Source organism: Micromys minutus (genome assembly GCF_963924665.1).
Source record: "Micromys minutus genome assembly, chromosome: 12".
Lineage (NCBI taxonomy): Eukaryota > Metazoa > Chordata > Mammalia > Rodentia > Muridae > Micromys > Micromys minutus.
This window is the reverse complement of record NC_137981.1, coordinates 47,840,911-47,862,611: the sequence shown is the minus strand read 5'-3', so window position 1 is coordinate 47,862,611 and position 21,701 is coordinate 47,840,911. Positions and strand designations below refer to the sequence as shown.

The window sequence follows — 21,701 nt, the reverse complement described above, 5'->3', positions numbered from 1 at the left end:
TTTAGTTGATTGGTTATTAGTTATTTGGGAAAAGATGGTCTACTGGAAATGGGCCCAATATTTCTTGTTTTAGTGTTGCTAAAGGGATTTTAAGGCATAGGGAAACCAGAATACTGGAGTGGATTTGTTGCTTAAAACCTAATCCTCCAGGTCCGGAAGACATGCCCTTCACTAATACTGTAAGGTGCAAAATGCCAGCACATTTGAAGAGCTTTGTTGTTCCCTTTGTCCTTGTGCCAGACCTTAGGGCTGCAGATGCTGCTGCACCGTTGGATGAATTAAATTTGATGGGTTTAATTGGACCCCCAGAGCAGTAGTGGCCAGGAGGTAACGCCGAACTGCCAAAGGCAAGATGAACCTGCTTATCGCTATAGTGGGCACCACAGGCTAGACCATGCCCATAAAGGCCTGTGTCTTACTTAGGGTTTCTATCGCTGCAACAAAACACTATGACCAAAGCAACTTGTGGAAAAAGGGCTTATTCAGCTTATACTTCCAGATTATAGTCCATCATTAGAGGAAGTCGGCACAGGAACTCAAGCAGGGCTGGAACCTGGAGTCAAGAGCTGATACAGAAGCTCTGGAAGGTGCTGCTTACAGGCTTGCTTCCCGAGACTTGCTCAGCCTGCTTTCTGATAGAACCCAGGACCACCAGCCTAGGGATGGCACCGCCCACATTGGGGTAGGCCCTCCCTCATTGAGAAAATGCCTTACAGCTGGATCTCACGGAGACAATTTCACAAGTGAGGCTCTTACCACGACTCTTAGCTTGTATCATGTTGACACTCAGAACCAGCCAGTACAGGTTAGGTTGTTCTTTTAGATGCATGTCTTGCATGGACCCTTGGAACTGTCAAGTCAATAATTGTGTTTCCTGGGACGGAATAGATGCTTTTGAGTTTTTGTTGAAGGTGTCCATGCAGAAAACTCTAGAACGAAGAAAAGAAATGTTACATTGGGTTGTAGTAATGGGGATTCATGGCCCATCAGTCCGTTTTCATAGTTGAGGCAGTTTACAGACCCAGCACCCCTTGAGTGAAGGGAAGGCTGGGTTTTTCCTTCTTGTTAGAAAAACGAAGAGATATGTTGTTATGTTAGCCAGAATGCACAAGAGTCATGCTGAATGGCAGTATGTAGCAGCTACCCTCCTTCCTCCAGCCTGTGTCAGCTTAATTAGCTGCATTTAAACCATAGGCACCGTTTAATGTGCTGCTAGCAATCAGCTGGCCACAGTCCACACTTGGGATTGTGGGGTGACTGTGAGGATCCCATTTGCCCAGGCCGTCAGCGCCTGGTTTGGGAACAGTACAGGAAAGGGCTCTGCTCATTTCTATGCTGAGTGGCTCTCAGCAAGGGACAGCACCAGATGGTGGTTACTCCTCTTTGGCCAGGTGAACGATACTCTGGATAAACAAGAGTCAAAAAATGTTTTTGTTTGTATGTTTCTTTAACTGGGTGTCTCCGTACATAAGTCTGGTTCCTTTCAGTCAGTGCAGGCGACCCTGTCATCGCTGAAGATGTTAGATGTGGGAAAGTGGCCAATTTTTTCCCTGTGTTCTGAGGAAGAGCTGCAGTCGATCCGCCAGGCCTGTGTCTTCGGCAGTGCTGGCAATGAAGTTTTATACGCTACAGTCAACGATGAGGTAATTTTGAAGAAAAAAAATTCAACCCCCCATATTTTTAGTAATGGGTTTGTAGACATCAGGGAGCTAAGGACTAAAGCCTTTAAACAAGTACGGAAAGTCAGCTTTTATTTATTCTGTGATGAGGCAGTTTGCTTTAGGAAGGCTGCCTGAGGTAATTTATAGAATTTTTAGGAATGTAGCTCCTTGAACAGACTGTTTTTTTCCCCACAGATTTTTGTGCTTGGCACAAACTGCAGTGGCTGTCTGGGGATAGGTGACATTCAGAGCACTATTGAGCCTCGGAGATTGGATTCCTTAACTGGCAAAAAAATAGCCAGCCTCAGCTATGGGAGTGGCCCGCATATCGTCCTTGCAACAACAGGTAATAGGGACTCAATGGACAGGTTTGAGGCATGGCTTACTTGTTAAGAAATAAGACCAGGATGGCCTGAAATTGAGAGCAAACTTTCTGATTGAGCAAGAGTTGCTGGCTCTGCCCTGTGAGCTGGGTCATGCATTGGGCAACATGCAGTATGCCTGTCCTGGAGTAGCAGGGTGAGGTGTTAGAACCCACGGAGTCTAAAGGCATGATAGACAACGCACTCAGCCCTCCTGATCTCGCTCAGGAAGTGCAGTTATTGTGTGAGAACTCTCCTTACTTGGGAGCCTAGGAAGCCTACACTTTGAACCTAGATTCCTGGGCTGTGAATTGAGAGACCAAATGTGGATTTTCTGCCGTCCCTCTCAATCTTAGCAGTCTGTGATTCTTTCATTAAGTAGTGGCTGATAGGAGAAGTTTGCCTTAGTAGTACAGAGAAAACAGTCTCTTGGTTACTTACATCAACAGAATTGTGCCTTTGAGGTAGACATTCCAGGAATCTGGGAGGGGATCCCGGCATAGAACAGATTGTGCAGACCATTCTTAGTTAAAAAAGAACTAAAGCCTGGGGCTGGAGTAATGGTTTAGTGGTTAAGGAAAGGTGAAGTCAGGTAAGGATAGCGTCAGGTAAGGGCAGAGGAGACCTACGCTGTTCTGTTGAGGCGCCTACCTGCCTAGCTGATGCTCAGTTTGTACTCTTGAGGTAGAGGGTTACAGGTCAAGATCCTGTGTACTTGAAGTGTAATAAATAGGTTTCCTGTACCCTGGGACTGCCAAAAGGCTCCACTCTCAGCACAGGCTTTGCCTCTTTCTAAGGATTGAACAGGAGACTTTCTTTCTTGGCACATTCCAGAGAAGGAAAAGGAGAAAACAAATTAAACCATCCCTGCATTTGCAGCTGTAGATTTGTCATGTCAGACTGAGTGGTCTGGGAAGTCTCTAGAGGTTTGGATTTGAAGTATATCAAGGGTGTGATAGAGATTCATGCAGATCCTTTCTAGAACAAGTCACCTCTAATGGAAGCCTGTGCGAACCACCAGAAACAGCTTTTCAGTGTCAGGGAGCCACACATGATCTAAGACAAGCAGTTGTGTGGGACACTAAGGCACTGTGGAGGTGGCAAAAGACATCCTGTGGCCTCTCCTTGCTGTTTTAGAGTCAGCCAGTGCTTCACTCCATGAAGTGCCTGCTGCGGTCAGCTGAGCGGAGAGCTTGGCTTTGTGCAGAGAGTACTGAGGTCAGTGGGGGGAGCTGGGTGTTTGCAGGTAGAATGAGCCTCCTGGTGCGGCCCCTTCTTGGTTTCTCCGCTCAGATAGCTGAGCCTTGCTTGCTCACGTGGGAAGTGAGCGTGAGGGAGTGAACACTACCACACTGGTTGGGGACAATACCGGAGCTCAGTCCAAACCAGCAACTTTCTGTAGAGTCTTAACACCCAGGAGAAGCAGCAGACAGGTGATTATTAAACATGAGCTGTTAGAATATCAGACAAGATGACAGGAAAGAAAATATCTGCAGAGGGAAAAAGATCTACATCATAGAAGATTTGGAAAAAACCCAGTGAACAATTATTAGCAAGTGAGCCTTGATTGGACAAGTTCTCTAGCACTAAAGAAGAAAATCAAACCAGATGATCAGATAAAGTCACTCAGAGTACAACCTACGCAATGTGGTAGAAAACATAGATTACATGAAGCATCATGTGATTCATTTCTTCGAAGTGCAGAGTTCGAAAGCTAAATTCTTATGTGCAAGGTACAACATATGTAGGGCTTTGGGGGGAAACATGCTATATTTTGACTTGCATAGTGTGTGGATGTATGATTTGTTACCCATAAAACTGCACGTTTTATGAATTTTTATAATTGTATGAGTAACATAATAAATTTTAAAATTTGGCCATCTTATCTAAAGGAAGGGAGGATCCAGAAGAGTCAAGTAACACCTTACACTGTTTTATTTTATTTATTCATTCAGAAACCAACGTCTAGCTCTATTTGAACTTTATGCATTTAAATTCCGTCATGTTGATTTGATGTGGGAAGCAGTTCTGTACTTCCAAGTGGAGTCTCTGAGGAAGTGAATCTGGAAGGGGAGGCCACAGCCGGTTCCTTCTGTGGCAGTCAAGGCTCATGCTGTCTTGTAGAGAGGCATGTGCCTGTGCCTGCTTGTCTTCTGTTTTCAGATGGAGAAGTCTTTACCTGGGGTCACAATGCTTATAGCCAGCTGGGCAATGGGACAACAAATCATGGTTTAGTGCCCTGCCACATCTCTACGAACTTGTCCAACAAACAAGTCATTGAGGTTGCCTGCGGGTCTTACCACTCTCTGGTTCTGACATCTGATGGAGAGGTGAGCATGCCAGCATAAACTCACTGACGTTCTGTTCTTCCTTTCATTCTGGCTTTTTCTTTTCAATATGATCTATAAATTCCTTTAACTACCCCCCAAAATGTGATTGGGCAATGAAATGGAATGTTACTGTCTCCGTTTGCTTTGTACTGCTGTAATAAAATACCAAGACCAAGGGCAGCTCGGGAAGAAAGGGCTTATTTGGTTTTCAGGATACTGTTCATCATCCAGGGAAGTCAGGGCAGGAACTCATCATAGAAACCTGGAGCAGGAGCTGAAGCAAAGGCCACGAAGGAACTTGCTTACTGGCTTGCTTCCCAGGGCTTGCTCAGCCTGCTTTCTTATCCCTCCCAGGACCACCAGCTCAAGGGTGGTATCGCCATCAGTGGATGGGCTGTGTCACATCAATCATTAATCAAGAAAATACCTTACAGACTTGCCTGCCAACCATCTGATGGGAGGCATGAGTTTCTCTCTTCTCAGATAACTCTAGGGTATTAGTCAGTGTTCTCTGGAGAAATGGAACTTATAAAACTTATCTGTCTGTCTATCTATCATCTATCTATCTATCTATCTATCTATCTATCTATCTATCTATCTATCTATCTATCTTCTATTTTATCTTCCATGCATATCACACACACACACACACACACACACACACACAGGCACACACACTGGGATTTACAGACTGTGTAGGTCATACCTACTATAACAATGGCTGTCTACCGATGGACGGTCCAAGAATCCAGTAGTTACTCGGTTCATGAGGTTGCTTGTCTCAATTGAGTGTCAGTACACTCGGAATCTGAAAAACAGACTAATGCCAGTGAGGAAAGGACCTTGGCAGTGAGGCAAGAGCAAGCAGGTGAAGAAGTGAGCTTCCTCCTCATGCCGGCTGCCAGCAGAGCCTGTGGTCCAGGTCAAAGGCAAACCTCACCTCCAGTGATCTGGGTAAAAGGTGGAACTTCTCACTTCAAATGATTTAATCAAGAAAGACTCCCTCCCAGGTGTGCCTAACCTTTTGTTTTAGTTAATTCCAGATTAGTCATGTTGACAACCAAGACCCATCACACCTAAGATGTCAAAGTTAACTAGTTATGCTGAGCTAAGCAGAGATGTTTAACTACTCCCTCAGATTCAGCTTTATTCTTGGTAGCAATTTATTGTCATGTGGTTTTATTGTAAAGTTTCCCTGTATGTAGTAAGGATTTCAATCACTACAAATCTTAAAAGGACCCATTATTGCTTTTATATTGCTGCAACAACTGTATTTCTTGCAAAATACTAAGTCCCAAAATGTTGAAAAGTATGGCTGAGGTGAAGTAGGCATTTTTGTATTACATGATGGCTTTACAAGTGTCATAAGGCGTTCCCTGCCTGTCTTGGAGACGAGTGGGGAAGCTTCCTGAGAGGATGCTGAGATACCCTGAGTGCTGCTCAGTGCCCAGTGGAGACAGTTGATGAGCCATGTGCTTTGTTTAGCCGTCTTTTCTTTCACATAGGTATTTGCCTGGGGTTATAATAACTCTGGGCAAGTAGGATCTGGATCAACAGCCAACCAGCCCATCCCTCGCAGAGTCACTGGATGTCTGCAGAATAAAGTGGTTGTGCACATAGCATGTGGGCAGATGTGTTCCATGGCTGTTGTGGACACTGGGGAGGTAGGAAAGTTGTTTCATGCTTTTTAAAACATGTTTTCTTTGCCTCCCTAACGTCACACAATCAAGGCATGTTTCTCACAACAGAATTGAGGTGCTGAGTGTCCTCTCTGTCCCCAGGTCTACGTCTGGGGCTACAACGGGAATGGGCAGCTGGGCCTGGGCAGCAGTGGCAACCAGCCAACCCCATGCAGAGTGGCAGCCCTGCAAGGCATCCGTGTGCAGCGGGTACGTGTGCACGCACTGAATCCGTCTCCTTACGCACCAACATGAAAAGTTCAGCTGCTTTCCTGTTTCTGTAGAAAAGGTTAGAGCCTGTCCCTGAACTAAGGTGCAGAGCTTCAGAGAGACGCTGTTTCTGTGGCACTTGTGTGCGCTGTCCTGGGAATGTAGGTTTCATACCCTTTCCTGACGAGTGTTAGACAGCACATACACCAGTAGATTTAAAACTCTTCATACCTTTTGGGCTGTAATTCTCCTCTTAGAGAATTGTCCTAAGGAACTGAAGAAAAGTCTCTTATAAAATTAGTTAAGTCACAACAAAATTCATTAATACATAATTAATGTGCACTAGTAGCTACAATTTTAACAAAGGAGTTTGGGGGCGAAAGAATAAAATAATGGGTAAGAAGAAAGTAAGAAAAATAATTTTCTAATCTAGCGGCAGATGAACAATGAGATAGCTCTTGTTAGCTCAGGCTATTCTATAGCCTTATGTGATCCTCTTGCCACAGCCTTCTTTTAAGTACAGAGATTACAGAATGTGTCATCACACCCAAACTACAAAGGATTTTAATAATAGGGAGAAAACAATGCAATAAAAGATACAAGGTGGCTACATATGTATGCTGTCACTTAAAAGTGCATTAGTGCCTGTCTCTGTATCTGAATAAGTGGGAAAGTGGTGCGGAGCCCTGATCATGCTGAGCCCTGATCTTGAAAGTTTTTCATCTTTACACATGTCTCCATTTTCCACATTGAATGTTTTCCTTCAGTAGCCAGGGGAAAGTGTCACTGCATCTGTCTGCCCCTGGTTTCCACAGCAGTAATGTGTGCTTCTAGAGAGCTGAGTGCGGTAGGTGAGCCAGCTGAAGAACAGCTCACACCGCCTCGCTGGCCACTCAGAGTACTGGTTAATGTGCTCTTGGCTTTTATGGGCAGACTGCCTGCTCTTGGTTTTCAGTTGAGTTCTTAACCTACTTTGTAGCAGTGACATTTTCTCTTACTTGCAGACCTGAGATTTGTTTTTTTGTCCTTTCAGGTTGCCTGTGGCTACGCACACACATTAGTATTAACAGATGAAGGTCAAATATATGCTTGGGGTGCAAATTCCTATGGCCAGTTGGGCACTGGTAATAAGAGTAACCAATCCTATCCTACCCCTGTTGTTGTGGAAAAGGACAGGTAATGTGTACATTTCCAAATCCGCTTGGGGGTCTATTTGGTATTAAACAGTACTTAGAATTCATAGTATAGAACTGTGGGAAATGACTCTTATCCTTAGACAATGTCTTTAACCAGATTGTTCATTCCTTTTTGAAAGTTGGTTTGTCGCCAGGCAGTGGCACATGCCTTTAATCCTAGCACTCGGGTGGATCTCTTGAGTTTGAGGCCAGCCTGCTCTACAGAGTGAGTTCCAGGACAGCCAGGGCTCCACAGACCTCCTGCTGTCTGCTTTCCGTGTGTCCTTCCTCCAGTGCAAACTGCAGACTGAACCGTCAGTGGCAATTGTGTGCCTGTCTCCTAAGTGCCCTCTCCTCCTGTTTTTATTTTTATCTTTAAAGAGAAGCAGGCAGTGTTTGAGGTCTGCCATTTATAGCTTGGGGAAATGATGGTACTTTGTGGGGCACTGATCTTCTAGCTACTTATAAAAGCTGCCAGTTGGAAAGCAGGGTAATGCTGCTGTTTGAACCTCCAAACCATTGCCAGGCAGAGGAGGTGTTAGAAAATGAGGACTCAGTTTTGTGCACTGAGGTAATTTCCAGATGATCCGAATGCTTTTGAAAGCTTCTGGCTTCCCTGGGCAGTCGAGTAACTGTCTTTCCTTGTACCATCTGACTCAGTGATACGGCACATAAACATTACACCACTTCCCCTTTAATCCAGTGATGCTGTCACCCTAGAAATTAATGTGCTCTTCCTATTTTTATCTCACATAGTCTTTTGTTACTTTTGATTTAAAATGAATACATGGATGGATAGAGCACTGGCACTCAGACACTTCTGTCAATAAATTGTCAGTTTTATTTACGCGCTGTAAACATGATCAATTTTATATAACTTATCTGTAAAAAAAAGAACTTTTTAAAGCTAAGAGTTTGAAAATAAGACCTTTGACTCCTTAGATGGGGAACAGGCAAGATCGCGGAGGCTGACCCTGGTACAGAAATGCCTGTAGCTCCATCAGTTGCTGAACTGGTGAAGTATCCAAAGAGATCAGTGAGAACGGAAGGAACGGCTTAAGGTTGCAACTATAAAAATGCCTTAGACTGCCAACCAGTCAGGAGACACTTAGTGCCCAGCCTGAGCAGTGGTGCTAAAGGTCACACGGTGGCAGCAAGGACAGCAGGGTGATTCACAGCCCTTCCCCGGGCTGCTTCCACACTCACCTTAGCATCTCATCAGCGACTGGCTTGGATTGCCCTGCTTTGTCTGATGAAGAATGAGATCACATCTTCGCACTGGGGCACTCTGGAGCAGACCATGGGCCACTAAAGTGAGGGAGAGAGCAGGAAGCACCAAAGGGAGTGATGGGGCGCACACAGCTCCGCAGAGCTCTCCGAGCAGCCTGCCCAGCATCCTGGACTGCAAAGCCTGGGGTTCCTTTCTCCTGTGTGCTTGTGTACTTGCTGGTGTCCACACAAGTGCTGTTTGGTGATACGGGATGGATATCCTGAATGGATCTTCCTGCTCTCCTTAGTTTCCCAACATTGTACCTCTGAGCTTGCCGTGTCAGGTCTCAGTTACAGACATGTGGCAAGAAAGAAATTTATAATCTGCTAGGACTTGTTCCTTACCTCCCTGCCCTTCCCAGTGGCTACGGCTTATTCATGGGTCATGACTTTCTCCTTACTCTTCTGGGGCTCCTTCCAGGGAGGCCTAGTTAGGAAGGGATTGTATTTGGGGTGGAGCAGGGGTGAGTCTACAGTTGTTAGTACCTGTTCAAAGAGAAAGAAAAATAAAATCTATGTACATTGGATTCTCTGCTCAACCAAAGGAAAAAGCTTTTATAAAGTTTGGCACATGTGTTCTTAAGTTTATCCCATAAAGGCATAACTAGTAACGTAAAATTAGCCAAGCCTTGAATTTCTTATAGTTCTGTGGCCTCTTGAAGTCTTTAGAAGTCCACTGGGTGGTTAAAGAACCATGACTAGAAATTGGATTCTTAGTCTTTTGTCTCATAGGATGCTAGAGACAGTTAAGATGTCTGCGTGCTTAACCAAAACAAAACAAACCAGCAACAACAAAAAACCCTTTTAGTAGCTGCTTCACCAGGCAGTACCTCAGGGCCAGCGTTCTGGGCTCTCATTCCAGGGCCATCTCTAACTCCTCCTTCTGTGTTAGATGGGGGCTTGGCTATGGCAGTGCCCTGCCCTGGGTCCTCCCAGCTAGTCCCCAAGCTGTCTGTTATATACATGTCCTTCTCACACTGTCCTCTTACCTCTCCTCCCTGTGCAGAGCTCTCTCCCCCCACACCTGTCACATTAGCTCATGACTGAGCTCATGGGCCTTAGTTCTAAGAGGCACCGGGGGTCCTAGCAAACCCCACAGTTTACTGGCTCCCACACTGAGTTGTCTGTTCCAGTTAGAAGCTCCCGTCAGTGCCTTTCTCCTGTATTTCTATGCCTCTCTCTGCCTGCAGCTTGGCTATAGGTTTTTCTCTGTCTCATAGGCTCTTTGTTCCTCTGACAAGTCCAAGGCCTCCAGGCCCAGCAGCTCTCAGACCTGCGGTCTTACCTAGCAGAACTGTAGACTGCCACCCTCATTTGCTGCCTCTCTGCAGGTGGAAGGCGAGCTCCTGTCCCCTGCAGCAGCTGTTTCAACGACCTTAGTCATAGAAGAAGCTGCTCTTGATGCCCCAGTCTTTGGGATTGCCTTATGTCTTCTGTATCACAGTGCCTCTGGGACAATGGCTGCTTGGTAGCCTGTACCCTGTTCCATTGTTCATTTTGCTCTCCCTACCTTGAGTTTTTCCTTACAAATACAGTAAAACTGATAAGACTATAAATGATTTGGCTTACACAAACTGCTGTTGCCTCAGAGCGAGTGTTACACCCAAACCAGGATGTTCTGAGGACTGCCATTGAGGCCCTTATGTCTTCTGTGAGGTGGGAGCCTAAAAATAAATCGATGGGAGCAGTGGGCACATTCTTTCTTCTAGCAGATAAGTTTCATTGGCTGACTTCTCCTGTTTTCCATATCTGTTGAACAACATACTTAGTAGAAAGCCAGATCAGTTGGACCATTTTCCCATTGAGCAGGGCCATTCTGCAGAGCATCAAATGTGGGAGTCAGTTCCTTGATCGACCATGCAAATGTTAGAAGAGATTAGGCAAGGTCTGTCAACCCAAGTGGATAACTCACATACAGTCTCTACATCAAAGGCATTTCATTTAAGCTGCACAGCAAGAGGTTAACTTCCAGAGCCCTGGACTTGTCCTGCACAAGCCCTGACCGAAGAAGCTAAAAGTCAAAATGGAATCTCTTATGCTAAATTTCCGGGCTTGGATCTGAAAATAAGTTACTTATCCACCCTAAGGGGTCAGTGTTAGTACAATAACTACATTTCCCAAACAGTCCCTTTGAAATCGCGTGACACTGAAGTTCCCTGTTTTAATTCTTACACAGAATGGGTCGCTCAGCCGGTCACTCATTTCCCACTGACTGTCTCGGTTTCTGTTTATCCCGTTCATTCTGTTTACACCCTCCTTTGGCTTAGCCCACAGGCACACTTTATCTCGTGGAGTGAGACTGCCCAATTGTAGAAGTGGAGAGAGAGGGAAGGAAGTCCTGATTTTGCCCTTTTATGGCAGCAGCATGGAGGCCCTGCTATGCTGACTGCCGTGCCAGACATTAAAACAAAAACTCTTGAGTTTATCGCGCAGAGCAGAAGCCAGGTTGACTTTTCAGCCCTCTTCTTTTAAAGTAACTGATGGTTTGGTTTGGGTGACAGGGACAAGCCCAGGGCAGTTCTGCTGAGCCAGTGCTTATGTATAGAACCCCATACTTCCTTGAGTTTTTATTCATTGAATCAGGTTAGATGATCCATGTCTTCATTATCTAGTTAGTAATGCTTTTAAGGATAAAACATTGCATTTTTTTTTTAAACTCAAAATAAGATGACATATTTTTAAGGCCTATTGGTAATCAATAGATCCTCATGTTATAAATGTCACTAAAGTATGGCTCCAGCATTTGGTGGCTGAATGTGTAGGAAGTGGGGTGTCCAGGTTTTGCTTTGTTCTTTCTGTTCCTTGGACCTACGCACTTCTGTCAGCTAGTCAGTCCACATAGTCTGGGTCAGGTGTACCTGGGGGAAGGAGTGGCCAACTCTTGTCCTCCTGTTAATGTATCTGCGCGGTGTTTGCTTCTGTCAGAATCATAGAGATTGCGGCCTGTCACTCCACCCACACGTCTGCTGCCAAGAGTCAGGGTGGGCACGTGTACATGTGGGGCCAATGCCGGGGCCAGTCGGTGATCCTTCCACACCTCACCCACTTCTGCTGCACTGACGATGTGTTCGCCAGCTTCGCCACCCCTGCCGTCACCTGGCGCCTTCTCTCCGTGGGTAAGCTCGACCTTGTCCACTTGGGACAGTTCTGAGAACAAGGAAGAGGACTGGTGCTTTTGCCTTGTGACCTTAGGACTTCTTTGGGAACAGGGTCTAATGAACTTCTCTCTTGGGGGGAGGGAACTAAAACTACTGGGAACCAACACCAGTACTACTTAGAGGTACTTTGACTTGGTTGCTTTTTAAGTGAAAACTGTGTCTTTTATTTTTATCTAGAAACAGTCTAGACATTCAGCCATCTTAAATCTGATTCAGTTAGTGAAATAGTTGGAAACATTTCTGGTTTTGGCAAATTTACAGTGAATGCTCAAAGACATGAATCCATACCTAGAGGCAAAAGCCTTGTGTAGTTTTCAGTTATTTGGGGGAGTCAGCATTTCCCAAATGTCCAGCGAGTAGGGGTCCCCTTCTTGTCTTCAGGTTCAACTGTCTGTGACTGAACCTAGAAGTTGTGTTTTCTCTTAGAACCCGACGACCACCTCACTGTGGCCGAGTCTCTGAAGAGGGAATTTGACAACCCTGACACTGCAGACCTCAAGTTTCTGGTTGATGGAAAATACATTTATGCTCACAAAGTTCTTCTCAAAATTAGGTAAGATGGGCCTCTATGGGCAATAGTGCTTAATGATTTCTGGGATCCATATGGTGGGCAGACAGCTGGTTCCCGTTCGTGTCCTCTACATGCATGCTGTTGTGGGTGTGTGTCACACTAAATAAATGTTTAAAATGATTAGTAAGAGCTTGTCTCTTTTGAGGATTGAAATTAATTCATTTATCAGTCACTTTGAGTATCTAAGGGAAATGTACCAGACAATTAGGAGGCAGCTCTGTTGAGGCTGTTTGTGCCCTTAAAGCACAGTGTCAGTGAGGAGGGAGAGGAATGAGGCAAGATGTGGAAAGTAAGGTGGGCCACAAGTACTGGGTTTGTTCGTGGAATAAGCCTTTGAAGCACTGGCTGTAGCTTGCTGCTGAATGTAATGTGTTTTGTCCTTGGAACAGGGCCAAATGCTCTGATTTACTTTACTGCCTGGGGCCTGAATACACCCATACTGGAGAAAAAAAAGTTGGGGTGGGGCAAGGTTTTTCCAGACCAAGGAGATCTGGGTGATGCCAGCACAAAAATGTTTTAAATCACTTTTATAACATTTATAAATGTAAATAAGTGACATTTATTTATCTGAGCAGTAAATGATATTCACCTCACCATCTTTCCAAGTACACAGTCTATGAAGCCACCACCCTACAATTCAGATAGAAAAATCTATCCTTCCTTGGAGATCCCATGCCCTGTGCTGAGCAGACATTGATTTTTTCCCTGTCATCATACACAGTAAAGCATTTTCTAGAAGTTCATATATATGAAATTATATAGCATCTCTTTTCTGCCTTCGTAACGATTTGGGATTGTGTTGCCCTGTGTAAAAGATATTGAAGTCCTTTTCCATGACTCATAACCTACTACAGTGTTTTGACCTCAGGCTCCCATTCTGTAAGGCCACATAGTGCCACATGGTTCACTATGGGACATATACTTTCATAAAGCAAGTGAGGGCTACACACATGGCCTAAACTGTGGCACCTTACTTCATCATGGTCGCAGTATGATTTTTTCTCTGAGGCTGGGAGAACCAGCCTACACTTGTGGTAGTTTGTAGCAATCTGTCTTTCTGAAGCACACCACATAGTCTGAGTCTGTCTGTGTCCCAATCTTTCCTTTTGTCTGATTGATTTGGGGTCTACCACAGTGACTCAGCTTAACTTGATGACTTCTGTAAAGAGCCTGTCTCCACATAAGTTTACATTGTCAGTTACTAGGGTTAGATCATCACATAGAAACTTTTAGGGACATAATTCAGACAGAATGGAGTACAGAAACCTAATTATCCAGTTATAAAAACAATGCTGATCAGTAAAGATAGTGTGAGAAGGAAGCCAGAGGTCCCTCCATGTCTCCCTCAGTCTAGTTGTAGAGTCAGCTGCCTGGGCTGCCCACAGCAGCAGCAGGCTGCATTTGTAGTCTTGCTGATTAAGCAATTGAAAGCAAGGAGCCAAGGCAAAAACAGTGTTTTGGGCAGTGTTCTGTGGCTATACAGAAATGCCTAAGACAATTAACTGACACAAAGCTTATTTGTTAACTTAGTACAGCAGAACTGGAACTCCAACTTGGAGTTGATTTGGAGGGTTTGTTTGGGGTGTCCTAAGAGGCAGCATAGCTCTGTCTCCACAAGTCCCTTTCATTGCATTGCCCCAGTGATAGGCCTCACACTAAGTCCCCTTCTCCAGCCCTGCCTCTTAAAGGTTCTACCACCTCCTATTATTGCTACCCTGGGCCCAAGCTTTGACAGACTAGCAAACAGGAAGGTATACAACTTCAAGAGCAACTCCTCAGGTAGCCCTCTGACTCCAGTCCAGAAACAGAGGTATGATCTGCCTTTCTTCTTTCAGGTGTGAGCATTTTCGTTCTTCATTGGAAGACAGTGAAGATGATATTGTAGAAATGAGTGAGTTTTCGTACCCTGTGTTCCGAGCTTTCTTGGAGTATCTGTACACAGACAACATCAGCCTATCTCCTGAGGAGGCAGTAGGTAATCATCACACACCTTACCAAGAGATCAGCAAATGTTGAGTAATTAGGAAGGTGGCTTCTTTCTAGGCCAGAGGACAGACACTGTGACACTTGCAGGAACTCTTCTGGTGACGTTGAACCTGAACTTTTCTCCTTTTGGTACTTGGATGGAACATTTGGCTTTTCTCAGATCCTGCCATTGAGCCCTCAAGCACAAAACCCAAACTTCCCTTGTCATTGCTGCATATGAAGGTTGAGTGGGTAGGTCCAGTAAGAGCACCAATTGCCACCAGGCCACCAGAGCATCACAGGCAAACATGGAGGGAAGGCAGATAGCAAATCTTGTCTGTAAAGGCAGATCCCTAGATCTTTTCATCATTACCCCAGAGTAGATGAAGGGCACATCTGCCACACATTGCTTGTGAAAGTGGACACTTTAGGTGGTTCAGTTAAACATTTTCACAATCTGGGAGTGTGTGTGTGTGTGTGTGTGTGTGTGTGTGTGTGTGTGTGTGTGAGAGAGAGAGAGAGAGAGAGAGAGAGAGAGAGAGAGAGAGAGAGAGAATATTCATTTGGAGAAATCATTGAATAAGAATGTGAGGTTGAACACCATGCCATGCACAGGGAAAATAGCCCAGCCAAGAGATCATAAGAAGAGTCACTAATTAAAGAGAAGAAAAACATTAGCAAGTAACAAAGTGCTCAGGGTCAGAGCATGTCCCCACAGTAAACTCTGGGTGAGTGTTGAGTAAGAGGAAACCAGGTTAGCCTTTGAATTTGGCAAGGTGAAGCCCATTGTGTGTGAGGGAGGATTCACCATGGGGGCAGCCTCAGCTTCAGACATGGAGAGTGAAGGAGACAGCTGAGAGAAACTGCTCCCTAATAGATCCACAAGTGTTGCTGAAGATGGGTTGGAGGACAGGAAGGTAGATGTGCTCATGAAAGGGGGTTGATTCCTTTGTGTTATTTGGTGCTGGTATTAAAGGTGGGCCTTGGGCCTGCTAAGCTTGTTCTCTGCGTCACTGACCCACTCCCAACTGCAGCCCCCTCCTCTGTTTTCTTTTTAATTCTATGAATATGTGTGCTGATAGGCCTCAGAGAAGATCCTGCCAATTCAGGACTGGGTAATTCAGAGAAACACAAACCTGTTTCATTTCTAGGAAAAATTACTCAAGCTATTCTGATGCTAACTCATAGCCTTTGTCAGTGTCAGCTCCGCTCAGCTGTCTTTGTAGGTACCCTGATGGCAGCATTGGTGCTGCAGGGCTTCCTGGGCCTGAAAGAAGTCATTCCTAGACCTTTGCACGCCAGAGCTGAGGTCAGGCGCTCAGAGCACACCCACAATATATTCTTCTTTCCATCAGAATTGCTAGATCTGGCTACATTTTACAGTGAGACTCGGCTGAAAAAGCTCTGTCAACAAACTATCAAGCAAGGAATCTGTGAGGAGAATGCTATTGCTCTGCTCTCTGCTGCCGTCAAGTATGATGCTCAGGTAAGAAAAGCATCTTCCAGTGAGCTGCTAGAAGTAACATCGAAGTAGATAAAAATGGAACACAGAAAAATAAACAAAGTTCTAAATTATGTGACTCTAATGGAGTTAAAATGTGCCTGGGGAACTTTAGTAGAAGATGTTATAAAGACTGGTGGATCTAATTCCCAGTGATTAATTAAAATCTTTGTACAGCAAGTGTGAAATGACTCACAGGGAAAGGAGTTTGCTGCCAAGCCTCACAGTGTGAGTTCAGGACCCACATGTAGGAGAGAACTGTCTCACGTTGTCCTCTGATCTCCATACATGTGCCTGTGACATTCACCATGTACAAGCGCACACGCATAAATAAATTCACAAGTAAATGACACATTGAGAAACTATTTTCATACCATAAAATAAAGCAAGTTCTTCACAGTAGAAAAGTGAAAATAAACTATGGGCAGTTTGGTTAGAAAACCGTGAACAAAGAACAAATGGGAATATAATAAATATACAGGAAAGAACTGGGGGATGGCTGTCATTAAAGTACACATACTTGCATGGGGAGATCAGGCGTGGCTCTAGTTCCTTTGCTTTCTTCCTGAACTTTCTACAGTGGCTGTGTACTGTTAAGATAAAGAGAGGAAAGAAATGTATTTTAGAGCTAAATCTGTAGGAAACAGGCCATAACTTCTTGGAGTCAGTTTCCTCTTGGTATAAGGATATCCTCTTCATTGATTTAAAAAAAAAAATAGAGCAGGAGACTAGTAAAGACAGAATACCCTTTTCCTTTTTGGTAAACAGTAACATGCTTATGTAGGGAATTCTAAGTCTGAGGGAGGAAATGAGGCATAGAACAGACTTCTGACTCTCCTGTTTCATAGGGCATGGCTGCCCCCTAACCCCCAGGTCAGAGCTCAATCCTCCTTCCTTTACTTCCCATTAAAAACTTTTCTGTTGTTGTACATATTGAATTTTAGTGCTTTGTACTAGGCAAGAGCTGACCTCTGAGCTATATCCCTAGCTCTCCCCTATGTTTATTTTGAGGTAGATCTCCGACTAGTCCTAGGCAGGTTTAACCTTGAACACTCTGTGGCCCAGACAGGTTTCCAACTTGCTGTCCTCTTGCCCTTGGGCTCTTAAGCGTCTTGAAGAATAGGCCTGAGCCACTAGGCCTAACTTGTGTATATTTTTAAGTACTTGAAACTTGTATGTATTTTTAAATACTTGGTTTCATTTTTTATTCAATATTTAAACAAAAACAAAAAGAGCATGCAACTATATCCATGTGGAGTAGTTGGCGGTAAACAATGTCCAATGAGGCGGCTCTGTCCACCAGTAAGTGGTAAGGGTGGCCTCAGCCAAGCTACAGGAGTGGTGAAAAGAGGTTGGATTGTAACTATACTCAAAAGGCGGAGAGACATTATCATCGTTGAGGTCTTGGATATGGGATGGGGAAAGACAGTTTAAGGTTCATGTCAAGAGTTTTGGGATGGGTAACTGAAAAGATGGAGCGTGGCATGAAGCACTGAGCGGGGATAGGGTGGCTAGGAATCTGGTCTAAAGGATCTATGAAGCGTCCAGAAAAGCCATCCAGTGACCAGTCTGCAGTGCAGAGGCAAGTGTCCTGAGCGCAGGGAGAAGTGAAGATTCCAGTAAGGGAGACTCTGGCAAAGACTCTACAGAAGGACCACGGTGAAGACATTCCACAATTGAATGTTGAGTGAAAAGTGAAGTTTCTAATATAGGATTATACTATTAGAAATACACAAGTCAGGACAGGTGCTTCAGGAGGTGATAAATACCCTTGAATGAGCTGAAGCCACAGTGAGTCACGTTGCAGGGTCTGGTCTGAGGTGTGAGAACGGCTCTGCTACAGTGCAGCCCTGGGAAGGCCTGAGAATGGAAACAGAGGAACTGGCCACTGGGAGGGGCAGAGACAGCGCTTCCCGGTCAGTCCACTTACAGCTTTAATGGGAAACAGTGAAGAGCCAGTTGAGATAAGTCAGTGCATGTTTGTGTAAAAGGGAGAACAGCCTGAAAAACAAGCTGATAGGGACAGTTGCTCAAGCAGGTTCTCAAACAGGCAGGGCAGTGTGGCCTAATGGTAGGCCTACTATCAATTAGGGCCCATTCACTAGGATACTCAAAGAGGAATGTCCACCAGTTTGTAGCAAGAGGCAGAAGTGAGGGGAAGGGCTTTATGGAGGCTCTTCTGAGTAAAGCAGGAAGTCCCTTTTGTTGGCTTAGACTGAGTAAGAGGAAGTATTGGGCAAAGTATGAGTCATGTTCCAGAAGCATTAACAGGGAACCGTGCTGTCTGTATTTGCCTGGCAGAACTCTCATCAAATGTGGCTGTATAAAATAGCATTTAAGTAGAGAACATGTTTGAAAACTAATAAAAATAAACAGAATTCTCTCATCGACCTATGTCAATTTATTTAATCCCAAGGAGACTTTCTGAATCCCATTTTTAGAATAATTAAGGGAAATTCCCAATCCAAAAACCAAAGGAAGATAGACCCAAGTGTTAGATTCTTAGGGACATTTTGGTTTTCTGGTAATTAGCAATTATCCTGACTGTCTGGATCGCTAAGACACTGACATACGTGCTCAGCTGCCTACCTCCATAGCATCAGCTCTGCTGAGGGCAGGCATCCCTCCATCGATTTGTAGAGTTCCGCCTAAGGGGGCCGTCCAGTGTGCCATGGGGTGGCTCTCAGGGTATCTATCCAGACAGCACATTCTTCTTGTCCTGTAGGGACACGACTATTCCATTTTGTCTTCAAGAGACATGTGGGACAGAAATGCCCACCAGCGCTGGGACTCCAGCAGCCTGCCAGTCTGTTGTGGGATGGGATGGTTACATTTTCCTTGTGTAGCTGGTTCTCTCTCACAAGGGTAATGTCCTATGGGTTTGTGTGCACGTTGGCATGGCCGTTTATTGTCTACACTCATCTTCATTTGCTAGAGTTTACATGTATTTAGAGAAAACACTATAATGGGCAATGGACATTAGATAATTTCTTGGGAACTTCTTTGTGTTTTATAAAATAGCTTCAAAAGCACAGAGACAGAACCGTAAACTTTGAATATGAACAGGTGTTAAGTCAGATCATACCTGGGTGTAGAACACTTCCTTAGAAAGCCTCATCTGCCAGAGGATTTAAGCTCTTCCCTCAGCACTAATTTTATATAAGTCTATGTATTTGTATTGATACATATGTAACTCTATAAAAATTATTTTGGCTCTGGAGACTGAACCCAGAGCCTCACCTGTACTAAGCACAGCCTATTGCTTAGTTACTCCCAGTTAAGATTATTGAAGGTGTATGTGATGGAAATCCACGCATCCCACACATTGTCCCACGGACAAAAATAAGGATGTTAATGAACCAGGCTTCTTGGCACCAGCAATTGTCTTGGTCTCTCCTCTTTTGTCTATACTTAAAAACACAGGGGAACACAGTGCTTTGAACTATTGAAAGGGAAGGAAAAAAATGGCTGGAAAAGGGTGAAGGATGCCTATGCTTAGGCTCCTCCTTTGTAAGGAGGCATTCACCCCGGCTGCACTGGATACGTGTCATCCGCACACACTCTCAGAAACATTACTAATTGTAGTTAACAGTTGCTGTAGCTGTTTGTCCCACTGCAAACACCCCTCCTACTTACTGGCCATCAATCCTTTGTTGGGTTGCATTAGGAATACAAGTTCATCAAGCTGTTGTTGTCGTTGTTGTTGTTCTAGGACTTGGAAGAGTTCTGCTTCAGGTTTTGCATCAACCATCTGACTGTAGTAACACAAACGTCAGGCTTTGCAGAAATGGACCACGACCTTCTGAAGAACTTCATCAGCAAAGCCAGCAGAGTGGGCGCCTTCAAAAACTGATTCCAAATGTGGAAAAGAACACTTAGGCCTTCCCATTTCACCCCTCAAAGATAAATAAATAAGTAAATAAATAATAATTGCCAAAAAAAAAGCCATTGACAAACAACAACTTCTCTGTAATTAACAGTATTGATGAGAGCTGCATCTGGCCAGGTTCTTGTCTTCAGTCAGTTCTCTCCATCTGCCTAACCCAAGGTTTACAGTAGCAGCACTGAGCACTCCAACTGGATAGACACACCACACAAATCAAAGTGGACCAGTGGCACTCTGCTGGGGAAGTCCCTCTCTCAGCAGGTGTCAACGGCAAATAGCTTTACAGGTGGGTGGGTGGGGACTGTGTTCATCTCCCTTCTCTGACCAAGGAGCTGTCTGGTATGAGCTTATACAGGTCTGGTACATGCTGTGAGTCTCTGATTTCATACATGTGTGTCCTGCTCTTTCAGGGCAGGCACCATACTTAAGAGTCACAGGCTAACAGATCCCTTGGCTCCATGATTTCTGTGGGTTTGTTTTGTTGTCATTTTGGTTGGCTGGTTGTCACTTTAGGAAAGTTGGGAGGTTCTGGAAGAGGTGGAAGTAGAGAAAGAATATAATGAAGATATATGAAAATAAAAAGGAATCACCTAAAAATGAAAATTATAGTTACCATTTCTTCCTTTGAGTTACCTATGGTGGATATCTTTGAGGCATTGATAGTTTGCTAATCTGGAAAAATGATCTAATATTCATCTGGCTGATACATAGTTATACATGAAGTGCTGTTATGCCCACATCTTTAGCCTCTGACACAGTGCCCTATATATGAAAGGTACTCAGTTAATTCGCTGACCGTCTTAAGGGTGCACTGAGAACAGCTAGAAGGTTGGGAAAAGAATAATCAAAATTAGAAGTCTGTAATTACTGATTTCATATTCTTTTAGTTTGTAATTCTGAGAAATAGTAGCTAATTTAGAGCATTATCAGCATTCATAAAATGCCTTAGCAACTAAATTGTCAAAGGCCCAAGGGCTACTTTTAATTTCCTACTTTCCTCATTAACTTCTCATACTGGCATCGTTGAAAATGAAACATTAACTTTGAATGTTACTTCTGGAATCCTATGCCTTATGTATTTGCATAAAGCCTTTTGCTTTTCTTTATATTAAGATTATGTTTTTCTTATAACTAACTTTTATGTCACTATAGAATAGGTTTCTTAAATACCATACAGAAAGGAACAACCACAGTTTATGGGAGCACTGTGATGGAGAAAGTCTGAGTTTTTAGACCAAAACAAGCCACTCTGTTGCAAAAGAGAAGCTAACCAAACAAGATGCAGCATTGGATTCCCCTACGTGTCTCACTATATGATATTATGTAAAGAAACTCTTTTTAGAAATAGAAACCTTATTCTCATGTATAATTATTTGATAATAAAGAACTTGATAGAACAAACTGCCTTCTTAGATTGTTGAATAACAAAATCAATGTATCAAACTTTTGTCTCATAGATGGATAAAAATTCCTTTTATGGTCTGTACTTTATAGAAGCCAATATTTATATGTCTTACAGCAAAGTTGGCCCTGTAAGTGGTTCTTATTTTTTGAAAGCCAGTTATTCATTTTATTGCCTTGGTGTTTATTGGTAAGATTACTGTATTCGAGTTCTCCACAATCACAGAACTTATGGAATGAATCTCTCTCTCTCAACCCCTCCCCCCATATGTATGGATGGATTGATGGACAGACAGACAAATAGACTTAAGTGGAGACTTAAAAAATCTTTAAAAAGTCAACTACATGGTGTTCTGCTAGGGCCATCACATAAAGGATCATTTAGCTGAAGCAGACACAGGAGAAAGGATGTTCTGCTAAAGTAAACATGTGAACGGACATGTGAGTACACGCATGTATTGGTCCGCCTTACATTTCGTAGTTGAGCTCCATTTGTCAGGACTCCATAGAGATGAACACACCAAAAAACGTTT

The 21,701-nt window shown here is 44.1% G+C and overlaps 1 protein-coding gene across 3 annotated transcripts in view; it reads left to right on the top strand.

The window, feature by feature from the left end:
• The window catches only part of RCBTB2 (RCC1 and BTB domain containing protein 2), a 35,747-nt gene extending 14,624 nt beyond the window's left edge, over window positions 1-21,123 (top strand). For 2 of the 3 annotated variants that reach the window (XM_080926167.1, XM_080926166.1), the window contains 11 exons: window positions 1,488-1,643; window positions 1,857-2,007; window positions 4,187-4,353; window positions 5,859-6,017; window positions 6,135-6,242; window positions 7,276-7,418; window positions 11,612-11,802; window positions 12,271-12,397; window positions 14,251-14,390; window positions 15,736-15,866; window positions 19,594-21,123. In XM_080926167.1, coding sequence (XP_080782293.1) covers window positions 1,488-1,643; window positions 1,857-2,007; window positions 4,187-4,353; window positions 5,859-6,017; window positions 6,135-6,242; window positions 7,276-7,418; window positions 11,612-11,802; window positions 12,271-12,397; window positions 14,251-14,390; window positions 15,736-15,866; window positions 19,594-19,734 — 1,614 coding nt within the window. In that variant the 3' untranslated portion in view covers window positions 19,735-21,123. The remainder of the gene's footprint in view (window positions 1-1,487; window positions 1,644-1,856; window positions 2,008-4,186; window positions 4,354-5,858; window positions 6,018-6,134; window positions 6,243-7,275; window positions 7,419-11,611; window positions 11,803-12,270; window positions 12,398-14,250; window positions 14,391-15,735; window positions 15,867-19,593) is intronic. The other variant, XM_080926168.1, reaches the window with a different exon arrangement.
• Window positions 21,124-21,701: the final 578 nt, after the last annotated feature.